At 44.6% G+C, this 15,968-nt stretch overlaps 1 protein-coding gene across 1 annotated transcript; it reads right to left on the bottom strand.

The window, feature by feature from the left end:
- Window positions 1-354: 354 nt before the first annotated feature.
- TAL2 (TAL bHLH transcription factor 2) lies at window positions 355-12,330 on the bottom strand. The gene is made up of 2 exons (XM_040091032.2): window positions 12,209-12,330; window positions 355-2,700 (listed from the first exon to the last, which is right to left on the bottom strand). The coding sequence occupies exon 2, from the start codon at window positions 2,688-2,690 to the stop codon at window positions 2,337-2,339; it is 354 nt and encodes a 117-aa protein (XP_039946966.1). The 5' UTR covers window positions 2,691-2,700; window positions 12,209-12,330; the 3' UTR covers window positions 355-2,336.
- Window positions 12,331-15,968: the final 3,638 nt, after the last annotated feature.

Genomic DNA, 15,968 nt, shown 5'->3' with positions numbered 1-15,968 from the left:
GGTAGAGAGATCTAGGGAAATACTTGCTGAATGTGACAGTAGGGAGCCCCTAAAACTGAAAGGAGATCAAAGAAAATGGTGATATGAACCAAAGGAATAACAAGAAGGGAGGGGTTTTAGCATAGAAAATACAGCAAGCCTATTATGTTACAAAATTGCCAGGTTTTCTTTCCCCTTCCCAGTATGACAGCTGCTCACAAGATGTTTTTCTTCACCTTGGTGATGTGTGTTTCCTAGGATAGCAAGTGACTGTTAGATCCAACAGCACCACCACGCCTCAGCAGGAAGTGCTCTGATTTACTTGGACTAATTTGTCGTGCTACAATACCAGCAAGCCAGAGGAAAGCTGGGAGGATGTGGCTCGTTACCTTTGAGGTGCTATGTAGAAGAGTCTGTGGCTCCATTTAGTCAGCATTAAGGTGGGTGGAGGTGAGGAGAAACAAACCGTGCAAAGGATTCTCGGTGCCTTTTCACTCAGATGCTCCCCAGGGCCATTCTGAGAGCTCACAAACCCAGGGATAAGCAAGCTATTAGCAGTGCTCAGAAAGGAAACCAAATCAACATGAACCCTTTCAGCTTTTTTTTTTTTTCTTTCTTTCTTTCTTTCTTTTGGTCAAAATCTGTCCACTGGCACGCCTGTGACTTACAGCACCAGTGCTGGATGGGGTGAGCTGTGTTCTGGTCAGATCTTGGCCTTTGTCAATGCTGAGGATAGCTCAACATTCCCATATGGCAGGAGCCAGCCCTGGTTTCTTTGGTGCACCTGGTGCTTGGTGAGGCTTTGGAAGGCAGGTCAGCTTCAGGTGCCAAATCCCCTCATGCAGAAAGGCCATACATGTTAAATGCACAACCGCCTAGTTCTGCTTTCTGAAAGCACCTATTTGTCTCATGAGCAAACAAACAGCCCAGGATCATGCTTTGGCTTATGGGAGCTACTTTTCCTCACCAGCTGTGAAGAATTGTCTTTTCTAAGCCTTGACATGTACCTTGGTTCACACGGAAATCAAGAGGCACTTGTGTCATTGGGAGCAGGATCTCACCAGAAAGCCATTCTACTTAAACGAGGTTTCTCTGCGGTTTTGGGCTGCTCATGAGGCACGTGAGCAGACCAGGCTTTGCCTGGCACAGGTTATAACTCAGTCAGGAAATTAAATTTGATTTCTTTGTGGGCAGCCATAACCCACAGTGGCCACTTTCATGATACCTCTTTTCATGCAGCTCATATGTAAACACTTGCAGTGTGATGGTTGGTGGTTTTCCTACAGGGATATGACTCACAAATGGAAGATATTTAAAATTTCTTTGTCCTTGCTCCATTGGCCCATTTAGGATAGTGTTCCAGCTAGAACAGGTGAAAGCAGGGAGTTTAAGGGCAGTCAGTGAGTTATGAATGCATAACCGTCGACATAGTCACAAGGTTTTCACAGTGCATCACTGAGGCCTTTGTCCTGGGACCTTTCTCCCAAAGACGACCTTCCCCAATTGCTACAGCTCCTACAGAAGACCAAAGACATTTAATCACCAACCTCTTTGATGGGCTTTTAAGGCAGGCGGGGCATAGCTGACCATCTTCCTTCACATGCTCACTGTCGCTGCTATGGGGGAGATTTACTTTGTCTGTTGAACCCACTGAAACTCATCTATGACCATGTATTTTGTGATTTTAAATTGACACTTTTTGCTTTAACCTAACATTTAATTTTGTTTAATGTGACATAAAGGATTCCTCCAGTCTGATGAAGAAAGGTGTAGCCTGGTTCAAAGGCTAAGACTTAAATTTAAAAAAAAGAAAAAAAAAAAGAAAAAAAAAGAAAAAAATAATCAAACTAGAAATAAGATTCATAAGTTCAAGGGTGAGTGCAATTAGGCCCTAGAAAAACTCATGGAGGACTGTGTCAAATGTCACATCTCTCAAAATCTTTCATTACAGAGGCCAGATGTCTGTTGTGGACAAATTTTGTGGTGCTGTCATAATTCTTCATCTCAATAGTGTTTCCTTGAAACAGCATGGGAGAATAATCTCTCTCCCTGTCAGAAACACTGAAGGAATTTCTATGCCCTGATTTATGGAGCAGATCTGGGCATAAGACTTTTCTGGCTTGGACTCTGCTATGATGGCCACGAGTACTTCCAGGCTCCCAGAGACAAGTTCTCCATCTGGACTTCCAGGTTTTGCATGACCAAAATGCAATTTTTCTATCCTATTAAATAAAAATGCAAATCAAATAGCAATAAATATAAATAAATAGTCACAATACATGGAAGAGCAACCCACAGATTCTGCCGGAAGAGAGGGACTATCTCACTAATGCCAAGACTATGCATCTCATTGTCTGCTAGAGAGATGATGCCTCTGACCAGCACTCTACTATATTGCTGCTCATGCCAGGACAGGAGACACCACAGTTTTCAATCAGTGTCAGCTCCTCCATGCTCTGCAACTGTGGGGCTTGCTGGAAGAATCCCAGGATGCTGCCCCGAGCTGCCACTGCTGTCTGCTGCAGTCCTGGCTCTCCCAGGACCTTGACGAGGAAGTTGATGTATCTCATGGCCAACCGGAGAGTCTCATTTTTGCTCAGTTTTTTGTCTGGTGGATGGGTGGGAATTAGCTTCCTCAGTTTGGCAAAGGCACTGTTGACATTTTGCTGCCTCCACCTCTCCCTGGTATTGGTGAAGATCTTCCTTGTCATTCTTACGGTGCTGTAAAGCAAAGGAGATGGTGAGTGAACACTGGATAACCCTGGCTTTCACGTAGGCTGCTTTTTTAGGAGCACTGTAACTTCTGGGCCAGTGGCAAGCACAGAGTGGTGGTGCTAGGCTTTTGATTTTTACCCGCTCTGGCTGGTACTCTTGTCCTGCATGTCCTTCACAGATTCACCCTAAAGTCGTGATCAGGAGTATTAGAGATGCAACTGGATGCCAGAGTTCAGTAAGAACTTCACAAAGAAGGTAAAGGAGTTTAATTTCCCTATACAGACGTTTGGTGCTGCTACAAGCCCAGCTTCTCCAGGCTGCTCGGAGTTCTGCTGCAGCAGAATTCCCAACAGACAATGCATTTGTCATCCCACAGGCTGTGTGAGAGCCACACAGGCACGTTTTATGGGGGAAAGTGGGCAGACCCAGTGCAGAACATGTCCAAGCTTTCCCAGCCTCATTTCACACCACCTTGGAGTCTGCACCTAGCCCATGCTTGTTGATTCCTGCCTGAAACAAGGCCAGGTGGACTTCATCATGGGCATTCAGTGAGCAGCCAGCCAGCACCACAGGCATGTGTGAGTAGGGTTATTTCTTAAGGGCTGCACCAGTCTTGTTCCCTGCCCAGCCCACAGTGGTTGCTCACTGCAGGTGTCAGACACTTCAGTCTGGCTTCTGCTTTAGCCTCTGAGAAATGCCAAGACTTAAGCCACAAGTGCCATAAATGCAGGAGGGAAAGTGTGATTCCTACAAAACATGCTGGCATCCCAGACAAAAGCTCTCCACAGTTGTTCTCTGTCCACCCTCAGAGAGCCAAGCAAAGGGAGCCTTGTGCCCAGAGCAGACCTGGCAAAGAAGAGTACTGAGGCAAAGTCTGCACAGAGCTTTTTAATGTCATTTACCAGAAAGACTGCCAAAAGTTCTTTGTGTTGCCCTAACCCTTCTCCCATCACCACAGGAAAGAGTCTTCCCTTCTCTCCCACAGTCCTGGAGGAGAGTCTCCTCCATTTCTGAAGCAGCTCTTAATGCCAATGGCACACTGACAGTTGGAGCAGGGAAGAGCTATCCACAGCCAAGAGACTAAAGGACCAGCGTTTCCACTTATGTTACCCTCTTGTGCATGTGAAAACCTCAGCTTCTTATAATCATTGGCAAACCCTTCTTTTCAGAAGTCCTGTAAAGTGGAATGGGGAGCAGAGGGAAGAGTATTCTTCATCCTCAGGAAGAGGAAACTTTGGGATGACAGCCCAGCTGTGATCCTGTTTCCATCTGAAGCAGCCTTAAACCATGGAAGACATTCAGAGTTCACTAAATTACATCATAAAAGTCCAAGGGAATAAAGTCACAAATGTGACTCACAGTTAATTGGGATGTGTCTAGGTTTGAAAGACAGGTATCTGCTAGGGAGGGGTGGGGGCCTCTCTAGGAGTGGGGAATTCCAATCCCTTCCCTCCAAGTTATTATGATTTAGAAGATTAAAAAGGCTTTTCAGGCAGAGCTATGGGGAAAGGAATAACAGTTCTTTACTAGTAAGTATAACAAGGCAAACAAACAACAACTATAGCATAAATAATAAACAGAACCAGGAACCTCGAGGGGCTTTGTTTCACAAAGCCCGGGGCAGTCTGATCCCTTGGGACCCCGAGAGCACCAAGCTGGAACGGTGGGAACTCCCGGGCTGGTGGCTGGAACGGCAGGATGTCCCAGCAGGCAGGGGGGTGTCTCGGCAAAGTGAGCGGTGCTGAAGAAGCCGCAACAGCTGGGCAGGCGAAGGAGCTCAGGATCCCTGGGCACACGAGCAGATGATGGTAATCCCCCAGGACTGGACTTTCTGTTGACAGTGGACCTCTCCCGCAGCAAAGAGCAGCCTGACTGTCCTCTGCAATGCCCAGAGCAAGGAAGTACGCTCAGCTCCCCCAGCCCTGTCCTCTTCCCTCCCCCAAACTTTGGGTGATCTTCTCCCTCCCAGCCACGTCTTTTGTGTGGGTCAAGCACCATCTAAGCACTAACTCATAGGGAAAAATTCTTTAAGACAAAAATGAACAAACCTAACCCCCAACAGGATGTCCTATCAGGGAGCCAAGGCAGAGAATTCCTTCTCAGGTCCTTCAAGTTCCAGTCCAGCACAGATTACCAGCTGCCAGGGGAACACAACTGCAGCACTATAAATCCTGTCACAGCTGTGTTCAAAGACCTCTGGTCAGGGATGCAGCCAGCACAGGGACACCCCTGTACACTGTAAATGGTTGCTCCTGCTGACAGCACCTCACAGGCTCCTCTTGGCCCTGCCCTTTACACTGCTAACACATTTCTATATTCATAAAAATCTGAAATTACTGTCATACCTTTAGGAGATGAGAAAATTTTTTCATCAAAATGGTCTTCATGAAAGACTCCTTTAAAAAGCAAACCCTTTTATTTCAGGTTGCTGAGAGTTTTTCTTGTCTTTTGTAGACTTACATTATGACTCATTGCTTGATCCAAATGGGATTTTAGCTCTCTTTTAAAATTTTATTTATTTATTTAAATTGTTATACTCCATGCATAATTTTTGGTTTGTGCTGTGAGAACAAATGTGCTTTGCACCTACCTCAAACATGTTGCATGTACCTTTCTAGCAAGAACACTGCCATATCAGTGGTAAAGATTTAAACACTGTTTTCCAGTGTTTGTCTTTACTGCAATGTTTTCAGTGCCCAAGGCAAAACTTTTGCCTTTACAGATTTATTCTTCCAAGCAGCTGCTCAGATCCATGTGAAATGCGGTATGCCACCTGCTTCTTCTCTGTCTTATTTTGGTGTTTATGTTGTTGTTTGGGGTTTTTCCTTTTTTTTTTTTTTTTTTTTTTCCCTTTGTTGGTGTGGAGTGGTTTTTTGGGTTTTGGGGGGGTTTTTTTGTTGGCTTTTTTTCCCTGAAGACATGCTTATGTATATGAAGGTAATTACTTTTTGTAATATAGGGGAAGTTATTTGGGCTTCCTTGTTTCTACTAATGGGGGTTGACTGGACTGTGTTTTGCCATTCCTTTGGAGGTCTGCGCTGTAATTCTACCATGTGGGTCAGTGTTTGCTGGGTACCTATTTACATCTCAGCTACAAATACCAAGACAGAGTCTGTTTCTTTTCTTCCTCCTGCTGTAGACAGCCCCCAGCACAGCACTCCAGGAAAGCAGGTTAACACCCAGCCCTGGTGCTGTGAACATGCCCTCTTGTCCTGTTAGTGATGTTATTGGTGGAAAAATAAACCCAGTCTACTTCTTCACGCCGTGCTTTGTCTCTCTGCTCATGTCTTTGGAAAGGACAATGCTACATTTGTGGTCACAAGCCTTGTCAGTAAACAGATGCCTTTGTGGGAACAGCTTCTGCTTTACACTTCAAAAACGTGTGTTTGTTTTTCTGACATTTATTCGAGATCAGCAAACAGCTCCTTTCCTTTCTCTGTGCCTCCTCTTGCAGGGGTAGCTCTATGGGGAGCTTTGTTTCAGGTGTAAGCCACCTCAATATGTCTCTCCACCTTAAAATCCTCTCCTTTTTGTTCTTACTGGTGTGAGTTTCCTGTTGTCCTTGGAATTTCCGTTAGAAACATAGCAGAAAAATTATCCTGATCCAATTCTGTAGTAATTATAATGTTTCAGCACAGCTTTTTGCTCTAGTCACCTACACATCCCTCGAGGTCTCTGTAATGACCACACCTTCTAGTTAAAATGCAGCCAGTTTGCTGGAAAGGGATCTGATTTCTGTTTCTTTTGTCTCGTTCCCTTCCTTCTTTTCTTTCCCTCCAACCCTTCTCACCAAACTTGTCTTTCAATATATTACTCACAATTTCAAGTCTTTGCTAATTTTGCACAACCAAGCAATATGTTCTTTAGCTTTCTCTGATGCTCTATAAAATATCAAATATGCGTCATCTATTGGTTGTGGGCTGCTTATATCCCACTGGTCTGTTTTAAATCTGTGCAGAAGTCACCTGTTTGTACAAATAATGTACGGATTTATTGCATTAACCTGCAGGTTTGGACTCTACTTTCGGCTCACCTTTCCTAACCACAGAATAACAGCCCCAGATTTAGCTGACAATTAAAAATCCAGGAAGACAGCAGCTTAGATTCAAGAGAATTAATTCTGCTCTCAGCAATGTAAATCTGTAAGTTTATACCATTTTCACTGGAGGAATTACTTTGAAGGACAAAATTTTGCACTGAGGAAAGGATTTAACTCAGGTCAAGAGGATATGTCCAGAAGTAGGAGGTAAATGCAGTTTCATAAGCTAAGGTGCACATCTGCAACACATAAAGAGAATTATGCAAATAACTCCAGCGAATCTACTCTAATGGCCAGAAAGAGGAAAATAAGAAGGGGGAAAAAAAAAAAAAAAAAAAAAAAAAAAACACAAAAAAACCCCCACCACCCCCCCAAAAAAAACCAAAACAACAACACCACAACCAACAACAACAAAAAAAGGAAAACAAGCCACCACCACAGACACCAAACAGACAACTGAAGTTCTTTGAGTTCTTTGCATCCCCTGCCTACCCATTTGAAAAAATTAAAAACGTGTGGTGGGCGAAATACTGGCTGGGGTTTTTTTTGTTTGTTTGTCTTTTTTTGGTTTGGTTTGGTTTGGTTTGGTTTGGTTTTGGTTTGGTTTTTAAATGCTGACATGAGTTTCGCCAGACAAAAGACTGAACGGCAGAACAGATGAAAATCTCTCCCGTAGCAGCAGTTCTCACAGCCTCTCTGTGCAGAAGCCTTTCAGGCAATTCAGGCAGCAGCAGCAAAGCAGCTTAGGCACAAAGCACGTCTCTGCCAGACATTCCCCAGCAAATGGCCCCCGAGCCAGCGGTTAATATCTGAGGGCTGGCAGGGGCCTTGCCGGCAGCCCGGCACTCAGTCATAATTAGCAGGATGCTATTAACTAAAGATCTTGGACGACAAAGTTCTTCCCTCAAGTTATACCTTTGACCTCGGTGAAGTTAAATCCATGTTGAAACTGGCCACTGGAGACCCGCTCCTGCAAATCTTAATCAGACAGCAGATGCCTACTGCCACCAAGAACTGGAATGCTTCTAGTAAACCTGCGGTGCCACACCATCACTCCACAGGGGAAACCTAGTGCCTGCTAAAATTGGTTATTTAACACATTGCACTGGATTTTGTAAAGTCCCCCCAGTCGTTAAGTAAATGGCAACAGAACAGCAGATGGTGCCTTCTTCCTCTACCAGGCAGGTGCTTGTGAGCCCGATCTGCCATGGGGATCAAAGATTCCCCAGTTATCACTCCTTGCTGCTGTGCTTTGTTCGCTTTGTGCCCCTGTGATTTGGGCAGGAAAAGAAAGGGGAAACTCACAGTTTCCCTCTTCAGTTCCACACAAGCCTCAGAGCATGAAACTCAGCTTCATGCAGAGGGCAAGACTGAGCACGGGTATCACAAGACAAAACACTACCTATCGCTGAAACATGACTTTAGGTTTTTTTCCATTCCCTAGGAGGAATAAACTTGCTCCTTGCAGCTTAATCATGTACAGTTTGCTGCATGGCCGCTTCAATTTCAGGGTCTTTCTTTGGGCTGGGAGGGGAAGGAAAGGCAAAGGCGACAATGCACCCCAGTTTGATGGATTGCAACAGGAACAGCTTACCACTAGGTACAGGCTCTTCTCCTGAGCCTTCCCCATTGCTGCCTCCCTGTACCTCAGTGCTTACCCAACCCAAAGTGCCTCCCACCTGAAATCCCAGAGGTGCATTAGTGGACAAGGACACAGAGAGATCTCAGTGCTGAGAGTGAATGCTGGGCTGGCGATCAGGGAGTTGAATATCTGTCTGTGTTTCTGTGGTTCCCCTGCCCCAGGCAAATTCCTTTTTCTTTTTTCTTTTTCTTTTTTTCTTTTTCTTTTTTTCTTTTTCTTTTTCTTTTTCCTTTTCTTTTTCTCTTTCTCTTTTTCTCTTTTTCTTTTTCTTTTTCCCCTGCACCTCGACTCTCCTGCTTATAAACCTCTGCAAGGTTTGTGGGAACAAAAATGTCTAGTGTATGTAAGAATTTGTGTGTTAGAACAGGCACAAGCAAAGGGTGGCCCAGCCTTGCAGTGCTGGTATAATGAATGAGAAGAGCCTTTCACTGCATCGCCTGAGTGATTCCTTACACTATTAGTGAACTTCATTTTATTTCAAATAACTTGTGGGAAGAAGAACTACTTCAGGGGTAAACAAGGACTCCTTTCTCTGCCTCCTACCTCTGTTGGGGGTGTTATCTGACAATCTCACCATGGTACACAGTAGAGTAGAGCAGCAAAAGCACTATAAAAACCAGTCCATGCTTACACAGTGATTTACCTTTTTTAGAGTCTGTAAATCTAGGACAAAATGCACATAGTAGTATCTTCTGGGAGCCCTCATGTTTAAAGGCAGCATTTACAGAAATTCTCACAGCCACACTTGTGCTCTCACTGAGCCTTCAGAAAAAGGAAATCACTTCAAAAGCAGCTGTGTGAAGGTCTCGGACTAAGTCATCTTTCATGTTTGGGTTTACTACCCTGCATATAATCCCAGTTTCAAGGGGCAAGTCTTTCACCTGACCCAGTGCTGCCCCTGAGTTGCTGAGCTCTGTAATCCAGTTACCCTCCTGGAGGGTGCAGGTCTTCAGCAGTAAAGAGCTCTCTGCTTTCTGAGAAAAAAGACTCCACAGACTCCACAGCGAGCACGCTGTGACATCATGCACTCTAGGGCTGCCTTGGGAAAGGAAGATCTGCAAAGCAATGAATGGGCTGCCACCCAGATGGAGTTTGGGAGAGCACAAAGTATGTGGCCAAGAACTTGACAATAGTGATAAAGATGTAGCTCAGTAAAAGGTTTACTCTGCACATGAGAGTGGGCTTTTTTGGGGTTTGGGGTTTTTGTTGTTGTTGTTGGATTTTTTTCATGTGTCTCCCTTCTGCTCAATACTTTTTATGGTTCTCTGCAGAAAGATTAATTGTTCCACAGCTCTACACAAACACACACACACACACACATTCACCAAACAAACAAACAAACAAACAAAAACCAAAACCTCACCACAACACTCTTGGGCTACAACAGCTTTTGCTAGATGGAGTTCCAGTGCACTGGCAGGGTATGACAGCTTGCTAAGCTGAGAAAGGAGCACTCTGCCAGAAGGTTTAGCCTTTATTTGCTAAAGTTGAACTTGTGGTATTTTCTGTTCCAGAGAATCTGAGAGTCTCTCTTGGAAAAGTGCTTCACTGGCCTGAAATACAGTTCCTGCGGGTTTCCTTTAACAACAGTTTCTGCCAAATTAACAGCCCAAATACTCCATAGAGAAACTCTCCCCGTGCTTTAAGATAAACACTGAGAAGAAAAACAGTTTGGTTCTGTTCTGGGAGTTCTTCAGGTCTCTTTTTAATTTTTTTTACCCAGACCCAGTGTGCAAAACCCTATTCCACACTGGTATTTCTCCCACCTCATTGCATCTCTAATTCCTGCCTCCCTGTCTCTGCCACAACAAGACAGAAGGGCAGCTCTAGATAGCAGAAAACACTTGCCCTGCCTGTGTATGTAGGGAAGTCCACATACTTCTTCCTGGAAGAAAGGAGATAAGTGAGGTGTGGGATCAGATGCTGCATGTCTTACAGATCTGCAGAGAGCAGTCTGCAGCAGCTCATGCTGTTAGAGCAGTTGTTGGGAGAAGAAAGGAGAAAATCCATGTCAAAAGGCATTTGCATCATGGGGAACATAGCTATTTATGTTTGGATGTGGCCCCCAAACAATATTTGCTTATGCATTCCATCCAGGTCTGGTCTGAGGCTGGTGGCAAATCTGCCTGTGACTGCAGCCAAAGCAAGACTGAAAGTCTGATAGCATCCAGTGTCAAGCACAGTCTTCCTGGCAAAGCTCAAACCAGGCTGCTGACACCTTGGGTCACACCACTGCCTGCTGTGCCTAAGACCAGAGGTCACCTTGAGCACAGAGGAACATGGCCACCATGGCAAAATGCAGCTTCCAAAAGCGAGATACAAACCACTGCAAGACAAGGAGCACAGCCCCATTTTCCCCTGAATGTCTTGCCACCAGCCTCTGTGGGGCTGCTCCTGAGGGAAACAGCAGCACAAAGAACATCCTTGCCTCAATCACCAGTGTTTAGTCCACATATTTCCTGCCTGGCATGCTGGCTCTGTGAACACTTAATTCCTGGAATCACCTGCTCATCTCACAACTACCATAAGGATTTATGTAAACAGGCAGTAAAAACAAGCTGCATTTTTTTTAAGGTGGTTTTTTTTGTTTGTTTGTTTGGTTTGGTTTTTGTGGTTTTTTTTTTTTTTTTTCCTGATTGGTTAGCTTTGCATTTGTTTGTTTAGGTTTTTTGTTCCTTTTTTGTTGTTTGTTTGTTTGTTTGTTTTTTGTCTGTGTCTGTGTGAAATAGTATAGAAATGCATGGTGGAAAAAGATTATGAAAATTAAATATTGTCCTGTAGTGTAACAAGGAAATCAGGAAGGATAGAGACAGCTACTTCAAAAAACATGCATGTTTTGCTGTTTATTAACTTTCTCAGGTAAATAGTTTTATGCAGAATAGAAATTCTGGAAATAGAAATATGTTTTATATTGGCAGTTTCAAAAGCTTTTTCACAAATCTGAGAGTTACTAATATTTAACAGAAGTGGGGAGGAAAAAAAAAAAAAAAAAGTGAAGCTTTTCCTCCTAAGTGCACTGTTGAACTGAGGAAAATTCAGATGCCTATTCTTACATCTGCATCAGTTGTAACATAGATGACCAGTAAAGTATGGGATATTTTTAAATATGTGAGGATTGGAATTTAAAACTGATTCTTTACACCTTTACCTGTTGACACTGTCAGTAAATTTCCACAAAGTCTAATAAATAAGTAGCACATGATTATTTGTGCTTTTGCAAGGAATTTGTTTTAAATATCAAACAGCATTGGGGAATTCACTTAAGTTTTAGTTCTGAACTCAGGGAGTCCATGATGCTTTGTCTAATCCTTTTGCACCAGTGCAATAACTCTGATTTAAAGCTGTTTGCAATGCTATAAATGAATTTGCCTAGTGTGTAATTGTACAGCTGTAAGAAAATCTAGGAACAGTTAAAAAGTTGATTATAAAATCACTTTTGTTTCCTCCACATCTCACCACCAACATTTCTCTCAAAAGCAGTAAAACCAATCAATATTTTCTTCTGATAAGGTCGAATCACTGAGTCTCTGTGGATACTAGGAATTAGAAAGAGACAGTAGAAACTCTCTCTTCACTTGATGAAGTGCTGCCATCTGTAAGTGGCTCTTTGTCAGATGAGAGTCCTTACTCTTAAACTTTTGATGACAAGAATCAGAGACGCCACAATAAGGAATGAAAATCCAGTGAATTGGTAAATGGCCACTGCAGAAATCCCTTCTTTTAAGGATATTCTCTGCTCTGAGGGGGATATTTTGTCTTTCCTAAGAACGTTGCAAGGTAAGCCCAAAAAAAAGGGAGGATAGCTGTAAAGGGAAGAGGTTATTGTCACTTACTTGTCTGATACTTGTGCCTCTGGAAACCTGGTTAGGGGGCGAACAGGCAGCAAAATCAGTCGGTTCCTGTGATTCTTTCCCGACGGCTTTTCCAGTGCCTGGCCACAGAGCTTGCTATTGCCGGAGTCAGCCTAGCGCTGTTCCCGGCTGCCTCATTTATAGAGTAGCAGGGTCCTTTGTCTGGCGCGTGTCACCACTAGTCCTGGCAATCCAGGGAGCTTGTTTTGCATCTCCCAGGAGATCCTCTCTGTCTTGCCTTTTCTCTGCTCACCACATGCCCCCTGCCCTTTTCTGGGGCTGGTGTGATGTGGTAGCTGGATCCCTCCTTACCAGCTTTAGTCACTTAGCTCAGTGGTTTTGGCCACGTCAGGTGAACTTTGCAGGAAAGGATGAAACCAGCATTAGCGATAATCTAATCTTCCCCTCTTCTGCAGCAGGAGGACAGCAACAGCTGCTGCTGTCCCAGTGCTCCCCCAAGGCCTGGCTGCCCCTCTTGCCTCACTCTGTGACAGCAGGAGGCCACAGGTGTGAATTCACACCTTTTCTAGCCTGCCCTTCACTTCAGGGCCAGGCAGTGCACTGAAGATTTAACTCATGCTTTTACAGCAGAGGTCAGCACCATATCCCTGTGGCTAAAGTGTAGGGTCAGTGAAACACAGGCTTCTTTCTCCATTGCTGGGATGTCCCCACAGCTTCCTCTCTGCTCAAGGACAACAGGCAAGCATGGTGATATCTGAGCGCAAAAACCCAAAACCTGCAGAACAGCCCCACCCCAATCATGTGTCTATGTTCATGACAGAGACTGGTCCATCCACCCTCTTGCCCTGGGTAACCACTCATTTACAGGTCAAACACTGGCACAGGTTGCCCAGAGAGGTGATGGGTGCCCCATCCCTGGAAACACTTAAGGTCACTTTGGATGGGGCACTTGACTTGTTAAAGAAATATGGGTATTGATCTAGTATCGATACCCAACTGTGACGGACAAAAACTCTCTAACAGTTTAAAGTTAGAAAGTGTTTGTTTATTACGGCCGGGCAGCACGCGGGATATTTCCCTAATTCGCACTGCGAAATTCACAGGTAATTACAAAGTCTTTTATTTACAAAAGTGTTGAATATCCAAAATACAAATGCATATTCATACCCCTGTCACCTCCCATTCCTCGCTTGGTATGTTAATTGGCAAAAAGGCTATTAAGCATGCATACTTTGTTTCCTAAATTGAGTCGGGGGTCTATTTTGGGGGGGGGGTCACCCAAAATGAGGAAGTAAGATGAGTCTTCCTCGTCCTGACCTTTCTACATTTTCAATGCATTCATGACATTTGGTAGAACTTACAGTTTCCTGTCTTCCATGGGTCCTTTAAGCGGGAAATCTGCAGCTATCTTATGTCCCACATAATTTAAATATTTACCACATTTTGTTTTTCATTACAAGCACAACTACATAAACATAAACCTGACAAGCAAAGAGTTACAAGATCCGGGGTAGCTTATCTAAGATCCGGCTTCTGTTAACTGCGAACAACGATTACCTATCTACTTCAGCTAGTTCAGCAACTTATTATCTTAACTTTCCTAAAAATCCTTAGTTCCTCAAAATTAACGTCTCAGGCTGAGCAACCTAATCTAATGGAAGATTGCTCAGTGCAGGAAGTTTGGACTAGGTGGCCTTTACATGTTCCTCCCCACCCAAATCAGTCTTTGTTTCTAGGAAAAGTGCCCCAGGCAAAGGCCAGCTAGCCTTACTACAATCAGACAGATCCTTTGGGACCCATCCAATCCTTTCTGCTCCTCTATCCACTTCTCCATTAAGTGCTGGGAGTTTGCTTTGAATGAACATTAAGTGCAAATAGGGAAAACAAGAGCAAGATACCTGCTGATGCCCTGGAGTAACAGGAAATATCCTGGGTATACAAAGGAGAACAAGGTGTGGGGAAGGAGAAGCCCCAGATCATCACCCTTCTTTCATGGGACAGGAAAACTTCTGCACCCAAGATAGGCAGCTTTAGGCACACTCCACCACATCCCTTTGCCAAGTCCCAGGAAAGCTCAGCTGTTACCCAGACCAGCTCAGCCCAGACAGTAAGACGGCTCAGCAGTGCTCACCTATTGGGTTTTTAAAAGCACTGAGAATGTTTCAGCTAACAAGATTGCCCCATAAATATTAATAAGCCAGCAGTGAAATGATGCGGTTGCTCTCCAGAGAGAATGAGCCTCAGGTCCCTGCCGGGGCAGAGCTGTTCCCTGCAGAACTCGACTGAAGGTTCAGCCCTTTCACACGGTAAATTAACACTAGCACTACAGCCTGAAAGCTGTGTCAACCGCTTCATTTAGCACAAGTGTTATGTTAACTAAAGGCCCTATTCCGGAGGGGCCTTTGGCCTCACAGAAGCCTAATTTCCATGTAATTTACATTGGAGAGTTGGAGAGTGCCCCTCCTCTCTGTTACTTCCTCCAACCTATTATATACCCAAAATCCGCCCTGAGATGCTCCAACCAGCAGGCATCTGTAGGGAAGGGGGCTTGTAGGTCCAGAAACGGAAGGGAACTGAGGCTCTTGATCCCTAACTGCTTGTATACTTCACTGCTTAGAGCTTTCAAAACTTGTCCAGACAAAGCACTATAAAATACACAACCGGGAAAGCTTCTTTCCTTCCAAGGAGAGGGGTAGGATGGACTTCTTTTCATTCCCACTTATGCTTCCATACAGGAGAGGATGCAAACATGACAGCACTTCGTCCTGCACTGCTGGGGCACACAAGGACCCACTGGAAGGCACGGGGCAGGAGGTCCCAAGTGCAGAGCCAGCACTGGGAATGCTGATGAGAGGCACAGGGTTGCTGACTTTTATGAGAGCTTCAAAGGTCTTTTTCACCCTGTCAAAATGCTCTGAAGGGCTTATACACGTCAGAGTCTGCTTCACTGTGTCTTTATTAAGCTTTGTACTGAGCTGTGATAATTTAGCACCCATGAACCACACCAGTCTCATTCATCTTCCTCTCCATGCTTGTCAGTGACCTGGCAGCAGAGTGAACACCTTACCAATCCATCCCTGTAGTCCTGGCACTACTTTTCCACAGGCCAGCACACAGTTGCCAGGATAGTATAGATCACCCAAGAACAAGAGTGTGGAAGCAACATTGTGCCCTGGGTTTGCTCCTCCTCACACAAATCTCTGCTGGGATACATCCTAACAGTGTCCCTGGAGTCTGAGGCAATTCTTTACCTGCAACGGGTCTGGTTTTCAGCAGCCACCTGTTACCAGTTCATGAAAATTGAAGGGGACGCCAAATGTATTTTGAAAGGTGTGATATTAGCAGGTCACTTCATCCACCTCATCTCCGCACCACATGCACCAGGAACTGCTTGACCTGGATGAAGCAGCAGACTGAATGCTCTGTCTTATGTGTGACTCTGTGAAGTGGGACATTTGAGAGCTGGCCACTTTGAAGAAGTCAAGAACATGTGCGTGGCTGCAAAGTGTGAACATCTCAAAACTGGGTCTCTTTTTGAAATTCTGTGTGCCAGAATTAAAATTCCAGCCCCTGAAATAAACTAGAAGCATAAGTCTTGTTGTTCCTTTTCCTAAAAGGAAGAAGATCTGTTTCTGGTGTGGAGGACTGTGTGGTATGCCAGCAGAAGCAAAAGGATTTATCCTGCTGCACAGTTTTCAGGGCCAAGAGAAGCCTCTCCAAGAGAGAGTGATGGTCAGATTGGCAAACAAATATTTATGGTTCCTACTGGGCCAAACTCAAA

This window comes from Hirundo rustica, chromosome Z, assembly GCF_015227805.2.
Source record: "Hirundo rustica isolate bHirRus1 chromosome Z, bHirRus1.pri.v3, whole genome shotgun sequence".
Classification (NCBI taxonomy): domain Eukaryota; kingdom Metazoa; phylum Chordata; class Aves; order Passeriformes; family Hirundinidae; genus Hirundo; species Hirundo rustica.
The sequence above is the reverse complement of the archived record's forward strand: the minus strand, read 5'-3'. Positions and strand labels throughout refer to the sequence as shown.